Below are 17,855 nucleotides of genomic sequence, written 5' to 3' on the forward strand. Positions count from 1 at the left end.
GTTCAACTTTAACTAAGCTTTAATGATCATTATTTGACATAACACATTATTTTTAGCAACAACAGCCAATAAGATCGGAAAATAGCAATTGCTATTGCAAATAACAACGGTGTTATAGTTAACTGTAAATGAGTTACATGAGTGAAAAGAACAATGTCTTTAAATAAAACAAGGACAGAAACTTACAACATTAAGGGACATTATGATCATGAAGTTTATGCAGACACCAGTGCCAGATGTTGCAAACTGCCAGTACTTCTTGATAAAATGCCAGTTGAATGATGCAAACTGCTCCATGGCAACGAGTCGGTACACAACCACAGCGAAGACTGCTGTCAGCACTAAGGATATCTAAATATGAACACATTTAATAAAATATGTGAATCCAGTTATAGTCATATCTCAGCACAGTAAAATATTTTTTTTTTTCAAATTCCATAAGTTACCGTTAAAAGAACAAAAATCAGATAATATTTTTCAGATGCCGGAAACACCCCCTTCCCACCTTATCATGGTTTAGGACAATATACTAGTCAAAAATGCCTCCATATATGTAAAAATTATTCTGAAGGAAAACAGTCAGTCAATTAATAATTTCATTGCTATGCCTATCCCCACTGGGGAAATATTGTATTACTTCCTGTGTATTAGATAAGTGTCATGGAGACAGGAAGTGAGAATAAATCTTTCTAAGGCCTCATGCACACTGAGGGGCAGATCCACAAAAGAATTACGCCGGCGTATCTATTGATACGCCGGCGTAATTTTAAATATAAGTATCCAAAAAACAAGATACGACGGCATCTTGGCTAGATCCGACAGGCGTACGTCTTAGTACGCCGTCGGATCTAAGATGCAATTTTTTGGCGGCCACTAGGTGGCGTTTCCATCGAATTCCGCGTCGAGTATGCAAATTAACTAGTTAAGGCGATCTACGAACGTACGTCCGGCCGGCGCATTTTTTTTACGTCGTTTGCGTTCGGCTTTTTCCGGCGTATAGTTAAAGCTACTGTTATGAGGTGTACTCAGTGTTAAGTATGGCCGTCGTTCCTGTGTAGAAATTTGACATTTTTACGTTGTTTGCATAAGTCGTTCGCGAATAGGGATTTGTGTAGAATGACGTCACCGTCGTGAGCATTGGCTTGTTCCGGGTTAATTTCGAGCATGCGCACTGGGATACCCCCACGGACGGCGCATGCACAGAAAAAAAAAACGTTGTTTACGTCGGGTCACGACGTATTTACATAAAACACGCCCCCATCACAGAGATTTGAATGACGCGCCATTACGCTGCCAAAGATACACTACGGCGCCGTAACTTACGGCGCAAATTCTTTGAGGATTCGGAAAAAAAAGGTAAGTTACGGCGGCGTAGTGTATCTTAGATACGCTACGCCCGGCGCAATAATACGCCGCTGTACGTGGATCTACCCCTGGGCCTTTACCCCCTATGCATGAAGCTCTGGGGTTTAGCTGTGGCTGGAGACACAAGAGCACCATCCAGTCCTGCTGCAGTCAGTCTGTCAAACTCTATGAGAGCTTGACAGCTTTTGCAGCTCGACAGGGCTGGGCAATGACCCTAGCAGTATCTACATTTAGCGTAGTTTGCACTCAGGAACAAAAGCTTGGAATGAAAAAAGACTGCATTCTGGGCATTCATCCCTGGGCACATGCTGCCCTAAACAGAAGTACTGCTGAGTGCACCGCTGGTGCACCGCCTGTGTGCCTGTGCCCTCCAGCTTCAGCTAAATGCCAGAGCTAAATACTCAGTGTGCATCAGGACTTATGGGGACCCTGCCAAATAATGGGGGAAAGGTTATAATTATTTATAGCATTTTATTGTTGCTTGTTGTTATATTTTTCAAAATTTCTAGTCCAGCTGACCCAGACATGAGTGGAATGGCCACAATGGCCCAGTGGTACTAAACATATGAACCAAAACCCAGTTCTAATACATGCTGAAACCAAAAAGAAAAACAAAACAATGGCTTGAGTTGGACTTTCAGGAATTAAAGTCCAATCACTTCTGAGGCTCTCAGATCAGGTCTACAAAATTCAAAAATTATAGCAAAACTGAAGACCCGAGTTAACCAAATTCTCAGGGGCTATGTAATGAGGATGAATTAAATGATCATACTACAATACTCATTATTATGTCTTGACAAAATCAGATACTTGTGTAAATTCAAATGATTTGATTTTTAAAATTCTCTAGGAATATTTAGGATTCTAAATGAACATCTTAGTTATTTTGTTAAATAAAATAAATCTAACCAATACATTATGGTGCTGGTTACGTTTGGACAAGAAGGTTAGGTTGAATCGAGAAACATATGGTACCCTTGTTTTAAGTACATTATGTATTCTTGTTTGGATTACGCATCAAAGTACGCTTATGTATTGTTATTTCGATTAGCCACTAAAGTGTGCTATTCTTGAACTTACAGGAAATTATCTGTTTATTCAAAGACCCTTTTGCACACCCCTAGCCCTATAGCCAATGTCAAACGTTCTAGGTAAGAGTAGTAAGTAACACAGTTTTTTTTCTAAACAAGCTTCATATTCAACAAGCTTAGATTTTTAGGATGGGAGCCTGAAAAGCCAACATGATGGAAATTCAGTTGACTGGAAGCTTTGGCTCATAATGGAATCTTTACCATGAAGAAAATTCCTGATACAGACACCATGAGTCGGCTGAGTTTGTCGCTGAAAGGCTGGAAAGGCTCTGGTTTTCCAGTGATTGGGTTTGTTCGTTCCAATTTGGAATACTTTGCTTCAAATTGTGGACGTAACTCTTCCTGGAAAGACACAGAACTATTAGGTAAAATATACATTAGTTATTAACTGTTTGGTAAAATGTAAAGCCCTAGTGATGTCTCACACATATTTATCTCCTCATAGGCCTGTAAGGCCGCTTACAGACGAGCATACATGTACGATGAAACCGGTCTGCCGGACCGTTTTCACCGTACATGTATGCCCGGGGATTTCTGTATGGTGGCTGTACTCACCATCATACAGAAATCCGCACGTAAACAATATGCGGGGCGTGTCCGCGCCGTCGCCGCGACGATGACGCGGCGACGTGGGCCGCCCTGCCAGTTAAATGCTTCCACGAATGCGTCAAAGTCATTCGACGCATGCGAGGGATGGCGGGCGCTCGGACATGTATAGTAGGTCTGTACAGACGACCGAACATGTCCGAGTGGGCAGGATTTCAGCGGGCTGTTTTAAAACAAGTCCAGAAATATTTGCCCGCTGGGAAAAGGCCCGGCGGGCAAATGTTTGCTGGAATCCTGCCCGCTCGGGCCTACACACGGCCGAACATGTCTGCTGAAACTGGTCCGCGGACCAGTTTCAGCAGACATGTTCGGTCGTCCGTACGGGGCCTTACATGTTATGATTTATGATAGATCTTTGCATGGAGATGCCATGAAATGTTCTGCACTTTCACCCAGTAATGCCATGTGCACACGATCGTTTTTTCAGATAAAAAAAACTCCAATGGAAAAAACGGTCGTGTGTGGGCCCCATCTGACTTTTTTCCATCGGTGTAAAAAAAAAAAGATGAAAAAAAAACCAATAGGAAATTTTGATCGTCTGTGTGGAACTCCATTGGAGAAAAATCCACGTATGCTCAGAATCAAGTCGACGCATGCTTGGAAGCATTGAACTTTTTTTCTCGGCCCGTCGTAGTGTTTTACGTCACCGTGTTTTGACGGTCGGAATTTAGTCTGATAGTGTGTAGGCTAGACTGATGAAAGTCAGCTTCATCAGAATTCCAAAGAAAAATTCCATCGGATTTTATTCCATCAGGAATCCGGTCGTGTGTACACAGCATAAAAATCACACTGCTCGTAACTGTCCTCAGAATTGTATTGAGAAGGATAGGTGATGTTTCTGTCTAGGTCCGATTCTGTGTGCTGATTACTTAGCTCATTTGGTCTACGTTTAATGCCTGTTAGAGTGTTATACATGGTGACTCTGCATTCTGCCTATAAACTTTGGCAGCAGGAAACACAATAAACTAGTATTACAAAATCTAAATGAAACCAAAAGTGATGTGCTTTGCCTTTAAATCTTATCAACTCATATAAACATATATGAAATCAATTAATCAAGAGACCATAGAAAGTCATCAATTAGAGATATAGAATTGTGCTAATAAATACATCATAAGTTATTTTTCGGAAAAAACTATTTATCATTGAATAAAACTGCGTTCATGCTCCTTCACACTTTATCCTTCCAGTCCCCTGATGTAAATTCTGATGAAACGCATCTGATGGGGCTTAACAATGTGGCATCATCACACATTCTGAATGGCATGGAGCCATATTAGTTTTGTTTTATACTTCTTTTACCGCTTCTTATGTGAATAATTTTTTTTTTAATAAATTCTTGAGCCTTATGGTGTTATGCTATGTGGAGTGTGTTTTCTTCTAAAAATATCAAAATATTAGACTGGGGGTGAATTGTGGAAGAGCATGATTGTGATTGCCCATGAGATCTTTACCCCTGGGGGTACAGCACCTGGGATCTCCTATAATGAAGAGGTCTAAGAATCTAGTAAGAGGAGTGCAATTTGTAGTGTTGGCAGACACATTGCATTCATTCAGTCATCATGTATTTGTGGGTTACATCTTGGAAATGGGCTTTGTGCTTTATTGAACTTTTGTGCTTAACAAAGTTTTTTGCACCTAATACAATCTTATTGTACGTTATATAATATTTTTACAAACATGACTTCATGGAACTACATTGTATGTGGCCAAAATTCTAAAAAGAGCAGATTTATTTAGTAAGCCAATGCTGGTATAAAAACGTTTGAATAAAATGTGTACCTCTTCATCTTCCCAGTCAATGAGATCCCAGTCGTAGGTTAGTACAGCTCTCCGTCTTTTCCAGAACTCAAGGAAGACAGTGGCTGGAACAAGACAAAGTTACACATAGTTTAGTAGCTGAGATTTTTTCTCCCATTATGATAAAGAACACAAAAACTAAACAAATAAAAACTAATTACATTTTTTGCCTTTCTATTATTATGTTCTTTGCACTATAAAGGCAGCAAATAAGCACACTAAGCAATTATACAAATAATTAAAGTGTATCTAAACCCCAAAAAACAAGTTTCAGATATTACAGGTTACCAGTCTGTCGTTATAGTGGATGCATTCATTTCCTTTTTCAGTAATTTTTTTCTTTATTTTTATATAAAAACCCAAGGATATCTGGCGGGAAGGTGCTGAGAGGGCCACCTATGGCTCAAATTGCAGCCATTTCATCATGAGTCTAGTCTCAAACCTGATTTCTATTTACCTTCTCTCCCTGTTGGTATTACATATGGCATAAAGTCATAAAAAGTGGGACTATAGCTTAAGAGGAAATGATCGTAAAGAATTAAAAGTGTAAGAGTAGTGTAAGAAATATGATGGAATATGAGTGAGTGAGTGAGTGAAAAATGTATATAGCGCTACACATGCGAACTGAATCGCCTCTGGGCGCTTGTTTGAGCACTTCTCCCTTGAGCTCAGAAGAGGTGGGTTTTGATCTTTCTCCTAAAGGCCAAGTGGTTCTCCTTCAAACGAATGGAGGTTGGCAAAGTGTTCCAAAGTCGAGGGCCTTGGACAGCAAATCTTCTTTCTCCTTTGGACTTGTATCTGGTTTTGGGGATTTGGAGTAAATTTTGGTTGGAGGATCGCAGAGCGCGATTGGGGTTGTAGGCTTTTATTTTGTCGCATAGGTATTGGGGGGCATTTCCCCAAATACATTTATGCGTTAGACAGAGTGCTTTGAAAGTGATTCTGTCTTTCACTGGTAGCCAGTGAAGGCTTCTCAGTGAAGGGGAGATTGATTCCCATGTTTTTTTCCCAGTCACCAGACGCGTGGCCGTGTTCTGAACGACCTGCAGGCGCGTGATTTGGTACTTTGGGAGTCCGAGATAGAGGGCATTTGCATAGTCCAGCCTGGAGTTACCAATTGTTCCCACCACGACTGCTATGTCTTCTTTAGGAATAAATGGGATTAGTCTGCGTAATAAGCGTAGCAGATGGTGTGATCCGTTGACTACTGACCCTATTTGTGCATCCATTGTCATGTGGGTGTCAAAGAAGACCCCGAGACTTTTGACTTTGGTGCTAGGGGTGATGATTTTTCCTAGAATGGGCAGAGGTGTCCAGGTTGTTGCCAGTTGAATCTTCCGATTGGGGTGAAACATTAGAAGTTCTGTTTTTGAGCCATTGAGTAACTCTTTGTCATCCAGTTCTCTATCAAAGAGAGACATTTCTCTAGATTGAGATGGTGATCCTTTTTGTTGCAGATACGAAAATACAATTGTGTGTCATCCGCATAGGAATGGTAGAGCAGCTTTTGGCTGCTGATAATTTCAAAAAGAGGGCAAAGATAGATATTAAACAGCACCGGCGACAGAGGTGATCCTTGAGGGACCCCGCATGACACCGTGCGTTTTTCAGAAGCGAATGGTCCCAGTTTCACTACTTGTGATCGGTTTTCCAAAAAGGAGGAGAACCAGGGTAAGTCACATTCCGCAATCTTGGCTACTTCAGCTAGCCGAATAAGCAATAGTTTGTGGTCAACCGTATCAAAAGCTGCGCTAAGGTCCAACAGTACTAGAAGACAAGGTTCTCCTTCGTCTGCGGCCTCAAGAGCATCATCCCATATTTTGAGCAATGCTGTTTCCATCCCGTACCCTGGATGGAAACCCGATTGATAAGGACCAAGCAAATTATGGGTGTCTAAATGCTGTTGCAGCTGTTGTACCACCACTTTCTCCATTACATATCATGAAACAATTAAGAAATTGCCAAAATACAGCACAGTGAAAAGGCGGGAACTTGTTGTCATTTAGGGAGATAGATGATGGCCCTGGCATGTCCAAAGTGCAAGAAATGAGGCATGAAACTGTAAACACTATTACAGTTTTTGTCCGAGCATGCCCTGTGCTCTGTTGCAGGACAGCTAGTGCTACAAAATTGCTATGATGCTTGGTGACGAGACACTTTTGACCACAGTTCAGTAGTAGATTGCCGCACAAAGGTATGTTCAGAGGTATTTCATTTTGACCAGCATGTGAAGCAACTGTTGAATGAATGATGATAAAAAAAGAGTTTTATTCTGCCGTTTGTGACTAGAGCTGCTCACTCTTCTAAAGAAAATGCTGTGTGGACAAAGGGCAATAGAGATGTGCTGTTGCTAGCCTTAGAGACAGTATCAGTTGGGTATCTAAAGCATATTTGGGTGGCTGAGAGGGCTTAGGAATTGGCATAGGCCCATGGTTTGGTAGCAACGGTTACATGGTGGTATACCTTATAAGTCCAGTGGAGAAGAACCCTGGGTAGCAAATTGCCTTTGGAACAGGCCAAGGGCAGTATATTCTGCTAAACAACCTTAAAGCGGAAGTAAACTCTTAGGCCCCGTACACACGACCAGTTTCCTCGGCAGAATTCAGCTTCCGACCGAGTTTCTGGCTGAATTCTGCCGAGAAACCCGGCCGTGTGTACACTTTCGGCCGAGGAAGCCGACGAGGACCTCGGCGAGGAAATAGAGAACATGTTCTCTATTTCCTCGTTGTTCTATGGGAGAACTCGGCCCGCCGAGGTCCTCGGCGGCTCCAGGACTGAACTGGGCGAGGAACTCGATGTGTTTGGCACGTCGAGTTCCTCGGCCGTGTGTACGGGGCCTTACATGAAACAGTTACCTTTCCGTCACGTGCCGGAAATGTAACACTTCGATTGGTTGTGCTCTCAACCAAACTGTCAAAGCATCCAAAGGATGGTGTCATAACTGATCACATGCGCAGAATCATGGCAATTGTAGATTAAACAGAGGCCAAGATGACAGCTTCCTTGGCTGAAAACGATAGCAGGGTTTAATTCCACTTTAAACTGAAGAACAGCCTGTTTAAAGAAGTAAGCCACCAGTATGACATTTAATCTTCTTTAGATGCTCCCCAGTTCTCCTGAAAGAGATAGTCATATCTGACTAACAAGGTACCAGTTAAGCTCAGAGTGCCATGAAGATTATATGCCAGTACTACATTTTTGTGTTTGCAGTTTCCCCTTATATCTGGAATTTCATTTTTTTATAGGGCTCCTGTTGCACTATAGGGCATTGTGGAGACACTATTAAGTTATGATAGGGTACAGAAGAGGCAGTGACAATATAACTTTTTTATTACACCTTCTGACCAATTTACATTAGGCGCATCCACTGTATTCTGTCTTGAGAACATATTTTACAGTACAAACAAATACCAATATTTTGTGTCAAGAACTGTAGATAAAAAAAAACACATATCCTAAAAACAATACATCTGTTATTTCACATGTCTCTTTTCCCACTTAAATATTGATATTACCAAAGTACAATTTGTACTAATGTGACCAGCATGCATTCATTGCATTGTGCATCAAGAAGACTGTGATAAGCAGAAATATACTAATAATTTCTGCAAGCACTGTAGATTAATGTTTGCCACATATGCTAAAATAACTAGTCTGTTATTTCACAAGTCTCTCCTTTCACGCAGATATAAATATTAGCTGCAGCATGCTGAGTAATAATGTGGGGCAACTGGCAATTTAAAAAGGTGAGGCCACTCATTAGGTAAAGTCATATATTATCTAATTTTCCCATACAGTGCCACCGTTTTGTCATCAATCAGTGGAAATGTTGGATTGTAGATGCTCCTGTAACATTCAGATAATTATTTTCTATCTATAATACTTTGGCTTTATTTGATTAAAAAAAGGTATATTATAATCTGATTAGACAGGATAGGATACCATTATATTATGCCATTGTCGTGACTACCTAGATTAGGTATAGCCAGTAGCGGTGCGTCCATAGAGGGCGCAGGAGCGCCACACCCTCTCGCTCCTGCACCGCCACTGAATACAATACACAGATTCATGCATTGCATGAATCTATGTATTGTCGCTGCCGCCCACTATTCAGATGGCCGGCCCCCTGGTGAGCGTCGGCCATCTGAATAACGGCAGCTGGTTGGCTTTGGAAGTACCTATCAGAGCCAGACAAATCACAAAAAGGTATAGGTATCATCCCATTCCCCGCACCAAGGAGTAAGAGAAGGAATAAAAATAGAGAATACATGGAAGGGAGAGGAAAAGAGAGGGAGGAAAAAAGAAAAAGGTAGAGAAAGTATAAGAGAATGAACAAGAAAGATGGCTAGAAAGAGGGATAGGGAAAAAACAAGACATTAGGATAGAGAGAGATAAAAGGGAAAGAAAAGAGCTCAAAGAGAGAGAGTGGTACATCCTAAAATTTACCATAAGGGGTTTTAATACTGTACGAGTGGAAGGCAATCAGGGAGTGCTAAATGTCTATGGGTTGGGGGGGGGGCGCAAATTTCTTGTCTTGCCTTGGGTGCCGACAACCCATGCTACAAAAATTATTTTACTGTTAGGGGTCTCAACAACTTGGGAAATTTTATCAAGGGGTCACTAGAAAGGTTGAGAACCACGGCTAGAGAGGCTCAAAGGTTTATGGGACATGTAGTATCAGCGCTTGATAAGGAAGTAAATGGACAGTCAAAGAACTTTGAAATTCAGCCAGGAAGAGGAATGACATCACAGATACAGAAACCTTCTGTATACAGCTAAAGGAGGTAAGTTACACACAAACTGACAGCAGAGTTGTGATTCATTTACATGCACAATAAATCTGTTATTTTGGGGAGAAAAAGCTGGAGTTCTTCTTTAAGGTCAGAGAGCTCCTTTTTACACAGTGATGTTCTTATCTTTCCCAATAAAAAAACATAAATTGTTACTTTTTTTCTAGGGCTGGTAAACATAAGCATTGGAACAGCTAGTGGCTGAGTATAAGAAGTACTTCTCCTGCTGTAGCATTAGTGCTGGAATTCAAAGCTGCAGTTTTTAGTGAAGACCAAGGGCCAGATTCACATACCTTTGCAGCGGCGTAACGTATCGTCTATACGTTACACCGCAGCAAGTTTTCAGCGCAAGTGCCTGATTCACCAAGCACTTGCGTGTAAACTTACGGCGGTGTAACATAAAGGCGTCCGGCGCAAGCCCGCCTAATTCAAATGGGGCGTGTACCATTTAATTAGGCGTGCTACCGCGCCGGACGTACTGCGCATGCTCCGTTTTGAAATTCCCGTCGTGCTTTGCGCGAAGTGTCGTCATTTTTTTGAACGACGACGTGCGTAACGTACTTTCGTACTCCCGGACGTCTTACGCAAAAAATAATAATTTGAAATTCGACCCGGGAACGACGGCCATACTTTAAAGCGGATCTCCACTCTAAAGTGGAGTCCCGCTGATCGGCACCCTCCCCCCTCCGGTGTCACATTTGACACCTTTCAGGGGGGAGGGGGGTGCAGATACCTGTCTACAGACAGGTATCTGCACCCACTTCCGGCCCTACGATGCGGGAAAAAGACGGGTTTTTCCCTTGCTTCCCGTCCGTCCCCCGTTGTATGCTGGGAACACTCGGCTCCCAGCACACAGCGGGAGCCAATCGGCGGGCGCAGCGCGACTCGCGCATGCGCCGTAGGGAACCGGGCAGTGAAGCCGGAGCGCTTCACTTCCTGGTTCCCTCACCGTGGATGGAGGGGGGAGCAGCAGGGTGACGAGCGATCGGCTCGTCATCTGCTGCGATCGGCGCTGGACTCCAGGACAGGTAAGTGTCCTTATATTAAAAGTCAGCAGCTGCAGTATTTGTAACTGCTGGCTTTTAATATATATTTTTAGTGGCACATCCGCTTTAACATGGCTCGTCTAAAGTTAAGCCATGTTAAAGCAGGCTTAACTTTGCGACGGGAAAAAACGACTAGCGACGACGTAACGAATGCTAAAACCTTCGTGGATCGCCGTAAAAACTAATTTGCATACCCGACGCTGGAAAACGACGCGAACTCCACCCAGCGGCGGCCGAAGTATTGCATCCTAAGATCCGATGGTGTAAGTCAATTACACCTGTCGGATCTTAGGGCTATCTATGCGTAACTGATTCTATGAATCAGTCGCATAGATACACTCAGAGATACGACAGCGTATCAGGAGATACGCCGTCGTATCTCTTCTGTGAATCTGGCCCCATATTTTCAACTCCACAAACTCTTCCAAAATGTAGGAAGTGTTTAATGGGAGTTACACATTAAACACAACCCATCCATATAAGCATCTATAAAAAATAAGCAGTTACTACTAAAAACAGCTGTGTGACCTTACAAATGGGTAAAGTATTAGGAATGCAAAGAATGTATAACCTTTAAAGAATGGCTTGGCTATTGGTAAGCTTCTAGTAAAGTTCTACTAGATATAGCTACACAGTGTAAAACTCAAAACCTTTAACTTTCCCTCACACAGTTACACCCACATACCATAAATAGCTGACTTGTCAGATGAAAGGGACAGCAGTTATTGGTGTACACTACATTCGTCATGAGTGACGTGCATAGAAAACTGGATGTAGTTCAATTACAAGAAATAAAACAAGTATATAAAACAAGTGACATATTATGACCTTAGGCCGATAGAACAGAGGGGAAAACCTCAGAATTGTGTTTTATTTATTTTTTTAGCATTAGCTATGTCTAATGGAGGTTAAAATAAATAATTTATACATGAGTCACTGACTCCCCACAAGTATGCAGGTAGAGTCCCAACTTTACTAGTTGCTTTCCTTTTCAAGGTTTGTGACTCAGTAGTGAAATAAAGATGAGGATAAAGACTTTGGAGCTTGCATTTTCAAAATCACATTGACAGTGTTAGCCACCGTGTTGCCATCCCAATAGATTCCCTTTACAAAGGCTCTGGAAAACTTTTATGCAGCGTACACACAATCAGAATTTCCAATTAAAAATTCCATTCTGACTTATTTCCGTCTGTGTTTTTCCGATGGGAAAAAAAACTATAGGAAATTCCTATCATATGTGTGCAACTCCGATGGAGAAAAAATCTATGCATGCTCAGAATCAAGTCGACGCATGCTCGGAAGCATTGAACTTAATTTTTCTCGGCTCGTCGTAGTGTTTTACGACACCACGTTTTGGACGGTTGGAATTTGGTCTGACAGTGTGTATGCAAGACAGCTTGAACGAAATTCCGATCGTGTGTACGGGGCATAACTCTCTATCTATTGTTAAAAAGCAACTTAAAGCGGGGGTTCACCCTTAGAGGGCACTTTTCCCCCTTAGATTCCTGCTCGTTATTACTAGGGGAATCGGCTATTTATTTTAAAATATGTGCAGTACTTACCCGTTTACGAGACGCATCCTCTCCGTCGCTTCCGGGTATGGGCTTCGGGAATGGGCGTTCCTTCTTGATTGACAGGTTTCCGAGAGGCTTCCGACGGTCGCATCCATCGCGTCACGATTTTCCGAAAGAAGCCGAACGTCGGTGCGCAGGCGCAGTATAGAGCCGCACCGACGTTCGGCTTCTTTCGGCTACGAGTGACGCGATGGATGCGACCGTCGGAAGCCTCTCGGAAGAATGTCAATCAAGAAGGAACGCCCGCTCCCGAAGACCCATACCCGGAAGCGACGGAAGAAGATGCAGCTCGAAAACGGGTAAGTACTGCACATATTTTAATATAAATAGCCGATTCCCCTAGACCGAACGAGCAGGAAGCTAAGGGGAGATTTTTTTTTTTTTTTTAAATGGGTGAACTCCCGCTTTAAGACATGTTCCAACGTTTATAAATGTGACGTGCAATACTCTAGTCCAGCCTTTTATGTGTTTTTTTATTATTATTGAGAATTTCTGGGGTTTAACAAAACTCTTAGCACTTAGTTAACAAAGGAAAGGAAGAAACGTGAAAGAAAAAAAAGTAGAGTAGAGAACACAGAGTGCATATGGTATCTTAAACCTCCAACAATTATATAAGAAAGAAAGATATCCCATTAGCAAGAACATGGCATTGAATGAGCTGCATTAACAGGGGGGGGGGGACATATAAGGGAATCAAGAGCATTGTATTGTGAAACACCTCGTAGGCATAGTAGGGAGAAAAAAATAGACCCTTGTGTAGGCATTTCAAATAACTAATAACAGTATTTATAACAAAACTAATACTCTGGATCAGTAAAGAGGTATTTTAGTGAGGAAGGTGCCAGAAGAGATGGAGACAAGGACAATTTTGTTTAGTATCAGACTTCACCAATAACAAAATTGCCTTTGTCTTTATCTCTTCTGGCACCTTCCTTGCAAGCAGGGCTGGACTGGGACAAAAATGTGTCCCTGGACTTCATCCAGACTGGCCCACTTTGACAGGTCTCTCCCATAGCGGCCGAATAAACTCCCGCACCCCCCCCCCCCCAGGCCACCCGCACCCCCTCTCCCCCTTCACTAGCCACTAGCCATTCTACTTTATTAGAGTAGAGCGGCTGGTACTGGTACTTTTATAGGCAGTACCAGTGGGAAAGCTACACATTATTTCACCCGGGGAAAAGAATCAGTTTGGTTCCCCCCTATGGGACAAGATTAGGCAGAAGTGAAAAACTCCCAGTCCATGCTGTTGAGTCAGCTGTCTGTCCCCTCCCCCATGCTCCTATGTCGTCCCCCCCTGCTCCTCTGGTCCTCCCCCTGCTTCTCTGTTCCCCCCAGGTGAGCGCTGCGAGGAGGGAGAGGAGGTGAGCGGTGCAGGAAGGGAGAGACAGAGGAGCGGAGGGGGGGGCGGCGGACTGCTGTCACTGAAGCCGGCCCACTGAGCCATCGGCCCACCGGGAAACTCCCTGTAGTCCCAATGGTCAGTCCATCCCTGCTTGCAAGGATCTGTACACAATTCCTGGAAGCTAAAAACATCCCAGTTCTTGGATGACCAGCATACTCACCGGACATGTCACCCATTGAGCATGTTTGGGATGCTCTGGATCGGAGTATTCGACAATGTGTACCAGTTCCTGCCAATATCCAGCAACTTTGCACAGCCATTGAAGATGAATCGATCAACATTCCACAGGCCACAATCAACAACCTTATCAACTCTATGCAAAGGAGATGTGCTGCACTGCTTTAGGCCAATGGTGGTCATACCAGATACTGACTGGTTTTCGGACCCCCCCAACCCCCCAAATATTCTTTTATTGTGGCCAGCCTAAGGCACACCTGTGCAATAATTATGCTGTCTAATCAGCATCTTGATATGCCACACCTGTGAGGTGGATGGATTATCTCGGCAAAGGAGAAGTGCTCACTAACACAGATTTAGACAGATTTCCAAACAATATTTGAGAGAAATAAGCCTTTTGAGTACATAAAAAAAAGTCACAGATCTTTAAGTTCAGCTCATGATAAATAGGGGCAAACACAAAAGTGTTGCGTTTTTAATTTTGCTCAGTGTATATATATATATATATATAAAACCTGTAAATAATGATCATTTGTATATTTTGTGAAAGTAGGCTAAATGCAAGCAGGACATATTTATCTTCATAATAGTTGTTTACAATTGCACTTAAAGCGGTGGTTCACCCTCCATAGCATCATTTTAGCATAAAATGAGGCATAGTAGCCTGTCTTGATTTTTTTATCCCCGTACTCACAGTGCAATCCAACATTGAAGATTCCGTCTCCCCGCAGGGAATGGGCGTTCCTATCCAGACGGAGGATGATTGATGGCCGGCTCTGGCACGTCACGCTCCCCGAAGACAGCCGGAGTAGGTCTCGGCTCTTCACGGCGCTATACGGCGCCTGCGCACAGACTATGCGCAGGCGCCGTGAAGAGCCAAGCCTATTTCGGCTATTTCCAGAGAAGCGTGACGTGCCAGAGCCGGCCGTCAATCATCCTCCGTCTGGATACAAACGCCCATTCCCCGTGGGGAGACGGAATCTTCAATGTTGGATTGCACTGTGAGTACGGGGATAAAAAAATCAAGACAGGCATACTGTAGCTCGCGCTACTATGCCTCATTTAATGCTAGAAGAAAAAAATGTTTTATTTTTTTTTTGTTTATAGGGTGAACCCCCCCTTTAAAGCTACCTATTAAAAAGTACTTGTACATAACAGATGTAATTGAAGCTCGTTTGTCAGTTTGGTTGTTCTGGGGATAGTGAGGGTAAAGTAAATGTATAGACGGAGAGCTAAGATATACTCACCTAATCCTCCAATCCCCCCAGAGCAAGACCAGTCCCTTAGGCTCCTAACCAAACCCCCACCCCAAGCCCCCCACCCCTCATGGTCCAGCAGACTTGGGCATGTGCAGTGGATTGTTTTTTTTTACATCATCACACCCATAGACTGGGTGTAGATAAGAAGATATCAGGAACAGTCCACCACTGGACACAGGGGAGCTCTGTTTTCTGGAGGATCAAGAATTGAGTAAGTATAGGCTCCCCTATACAAAACAAGTAGTCAACCCATGCAGTGCGGACATAGCTCCACTGCATGAAAAAAAGCCCAGATTTGGGCTTTAAATATATTTTTGGATAACGCAATTTTTTAATTTAGTTTCCTTTTATCCTTTGTGAAAAAAGTTCTTAATTTATTGAAATACCATTTATAAAGCATCAAATTAAACTTTTAGGAAATACTCACAAATGCTCAATCAATCATTTACATTGAGAACACACACACAAGAAAGACTCACCTACATTGAATATTTGTTGAATGCCAAATTCACTGCTTTATAACAATGTAATGATTTAAGATTGCAAGTATTGTGCAAGTTAGACTATTATCAGTTGGATTCTAAATATATCAACTTAGTGGATTAGATCTGGGAGACGTCAATAGATACAATATTCACATGTAATTATAGATGTACAAATGGAGCAACTGGGTGTGCTCACAACTCTGTCATTGTTTCGGTGAAGGTTACCAGCTGAAACAAGGCAATGTTTGTACTAGGCAAGGAAGGAAATGTAGCTGAAAGGGAAGATATTGGCTACTTAAAGGATAGATTTCATGAGTAAGCATTGATAGAATTATTTTACATTGTATGCACTCTTGAGTCTTCTGGATTTGTACTGTTCCACTTTGGGAAGGAGCATAATACAACTGTATTATAAACATTCCCATATTAGGATAGCTAAGTGATCTTTGTCTTAATTATTATAGATCAATATGGATCAATATATACCAATATCTTAACAAGTACTGAGATGTATGGAGGCTAGTCAGCTTATGGAGAGGGTGCACTATACTATTATGGATACTATGCCAGTATTTAATAGGAAATGGGAGTTGTGGCCTGCTTATGGATTTGTAGGTGCTTAAATACATGGACAGCATCATACCTGCACTACTACGCAGATGTACTGGATAGCCTTGTATTTTTTTCTGTCTTAAAGGGGTTGTAAACCTTTTAGGTTTTTTACCTTAATGCATTCCATGCATTAAGGTGAAAAACCTTCTGTAGTGTAGCAGCCACCCAGAGCCCCCCTTTTACTTACCTGAACACGCTCATTCCAGTGACGGGGACAAGCACAGCAGCTCCTCATTGGATATATTAATATTAGCAGGAGCCATTGGTTTCTACTGCTGTCAATCAAATCCAGTCACATGGGAGGCGGGGCGGGGCCAAGTCCTGCTGTCTGTGTCAATGGACGCAACAGCAGGACTCGGAAGCGCACACTTCCAGGACTTGGAAGTGCCCCCATGAAATGCGGCTCTCTGAGGGAGCACTTGTGAAGAGGAGGAGCCAGGAACGCCACTGAGGGACCCCAGAAGAGGAGGATCGGGGGCACTCTGTGCAAAACCCTTGCACAGAGGAGGTAAGTATGACATGTTTGATATTTAAAAAAAAAAAAAATGAATGGGTATGAATACTTTTTCAAGGCACTGTAAATCTAAGAATAAGAAGATCCTGTCTTGTATTTTATAAAAAATTATTACGTTACATACAGAGCTAGCAATTACAATCTCAGCATTACCAGTTTCGATTTCTTTCACAAGCAGATACTAAGTTTCATTTCTTCCAGCTATCACTTATCCTACTGATAAGTTCCAAAGTTCAATCAACATTGTGGAGTGGCTTTGGAATGACACAGCTCAGTGCTCTGTAGAGTTTAGTACAAGTTGAAAGGAAACACTTCAGCTTAGGTCTTGTGTAACACGTTCCTTTGTTCATATTACAGAATGGATAACTGGCCAAATGATCAGACTGACAGTAATTGTAATTTGCAGTTTACTAAAAACATACAGTAAGTCCCCAAGTCAGACTATCATAAAGTTGGATCAAAGTAGTATCCTGTTCATGAAAGTCGGATGGATGCTGGACCAATGTAGGATCGATGTAGGACTGCTACATGATCCAACTTTGTGATAGTCTGACTTGTTCTTTGACCAATCAAAACAATCCCAGTGTGAGATAAATTCTTTTTACTGCTGCTGTAATCACCATGTTGGATGCCACAAGTCGGATGGTTAGGACAAGGATCCTACTTTGATCCGACTTCAATGATATTCAATGGAGTGAAGTAGGATCAAAGTCGGACCAAAGCAGTACATGGAGCATTTTCAAAGTCGGACCGACTTATGTCGGACCAGTTAAGACGGCTCTCATAGGGAAACATTGATTTTCACATGTAATGCGACATGAGCTCCCAATGTTGGAGCGTTTGTCATACCAGTGTAAACCCAGCCTCAAAGTTTGCTAAAATACACAAGTATCACTCCCTGATGAACTTCAGGCTAATGTAAAATGTAATGATGCAGCCCCCAATGATGCACAATATGATCTACATTGAAGGGCATAGACACTATTAGAAAACATAAATACAAAATGCATATAAACATTCTTAGTCGCCCATTTGCACAACCTTTTTCCACACTTGAATACACACTAAATATTGAGCAGTGCACAATAGCAAGTAAATCACCCATATAATTGTGCTGAATATGTATAAAAAGGA

The 17,855-nt window shown here is 42.3% G+C and overlaps 1 protein-coding gene across 1 annotated transcript in view; it reads right to left on the bottom strand.

Annotated features, from left to right (window-relative positions):
- ANO3 (anoctamin 3) overlaps window positions 1-17,855 on the bottom strand; it is a 307,522-nt gene that overhangs the window by 49,450 nt on the left and 240,217 nt on the right. The window contains exons 13-15 of the mRNA XM_040328358.1: window positions 4,845-4,927; window positions 2,658-2,798; window positions 187-351 (exon numbers count right to left, since the gene is read on the bottom strand). Of these exons, the coding sequence (XP_040184292.1) occupies window positions 187-351; window positions 2,658-2,798; window positions 4,845-4,927 (389 nt within the window). The remainder of the gene's footprint in view (window positions 1-186; window positions 352-2,657; window positions 2,799-4,844; window positions 4,928-17,855) is intronic.

The sequence above is a fragment of the Rana temporaria genome, chromosome 11, assembly GCF_905171775.1.
Source record: "Rana temporaria chromosome 11, aRanTem1.1, whole genome shotgun sequence".
In the NCBI taxonomy this organism is placed as follows: Eukaryota; Metazoa; Chordata; class Amphibia; order Anura; family Ranidae; genus Rana; species Rana temporaria.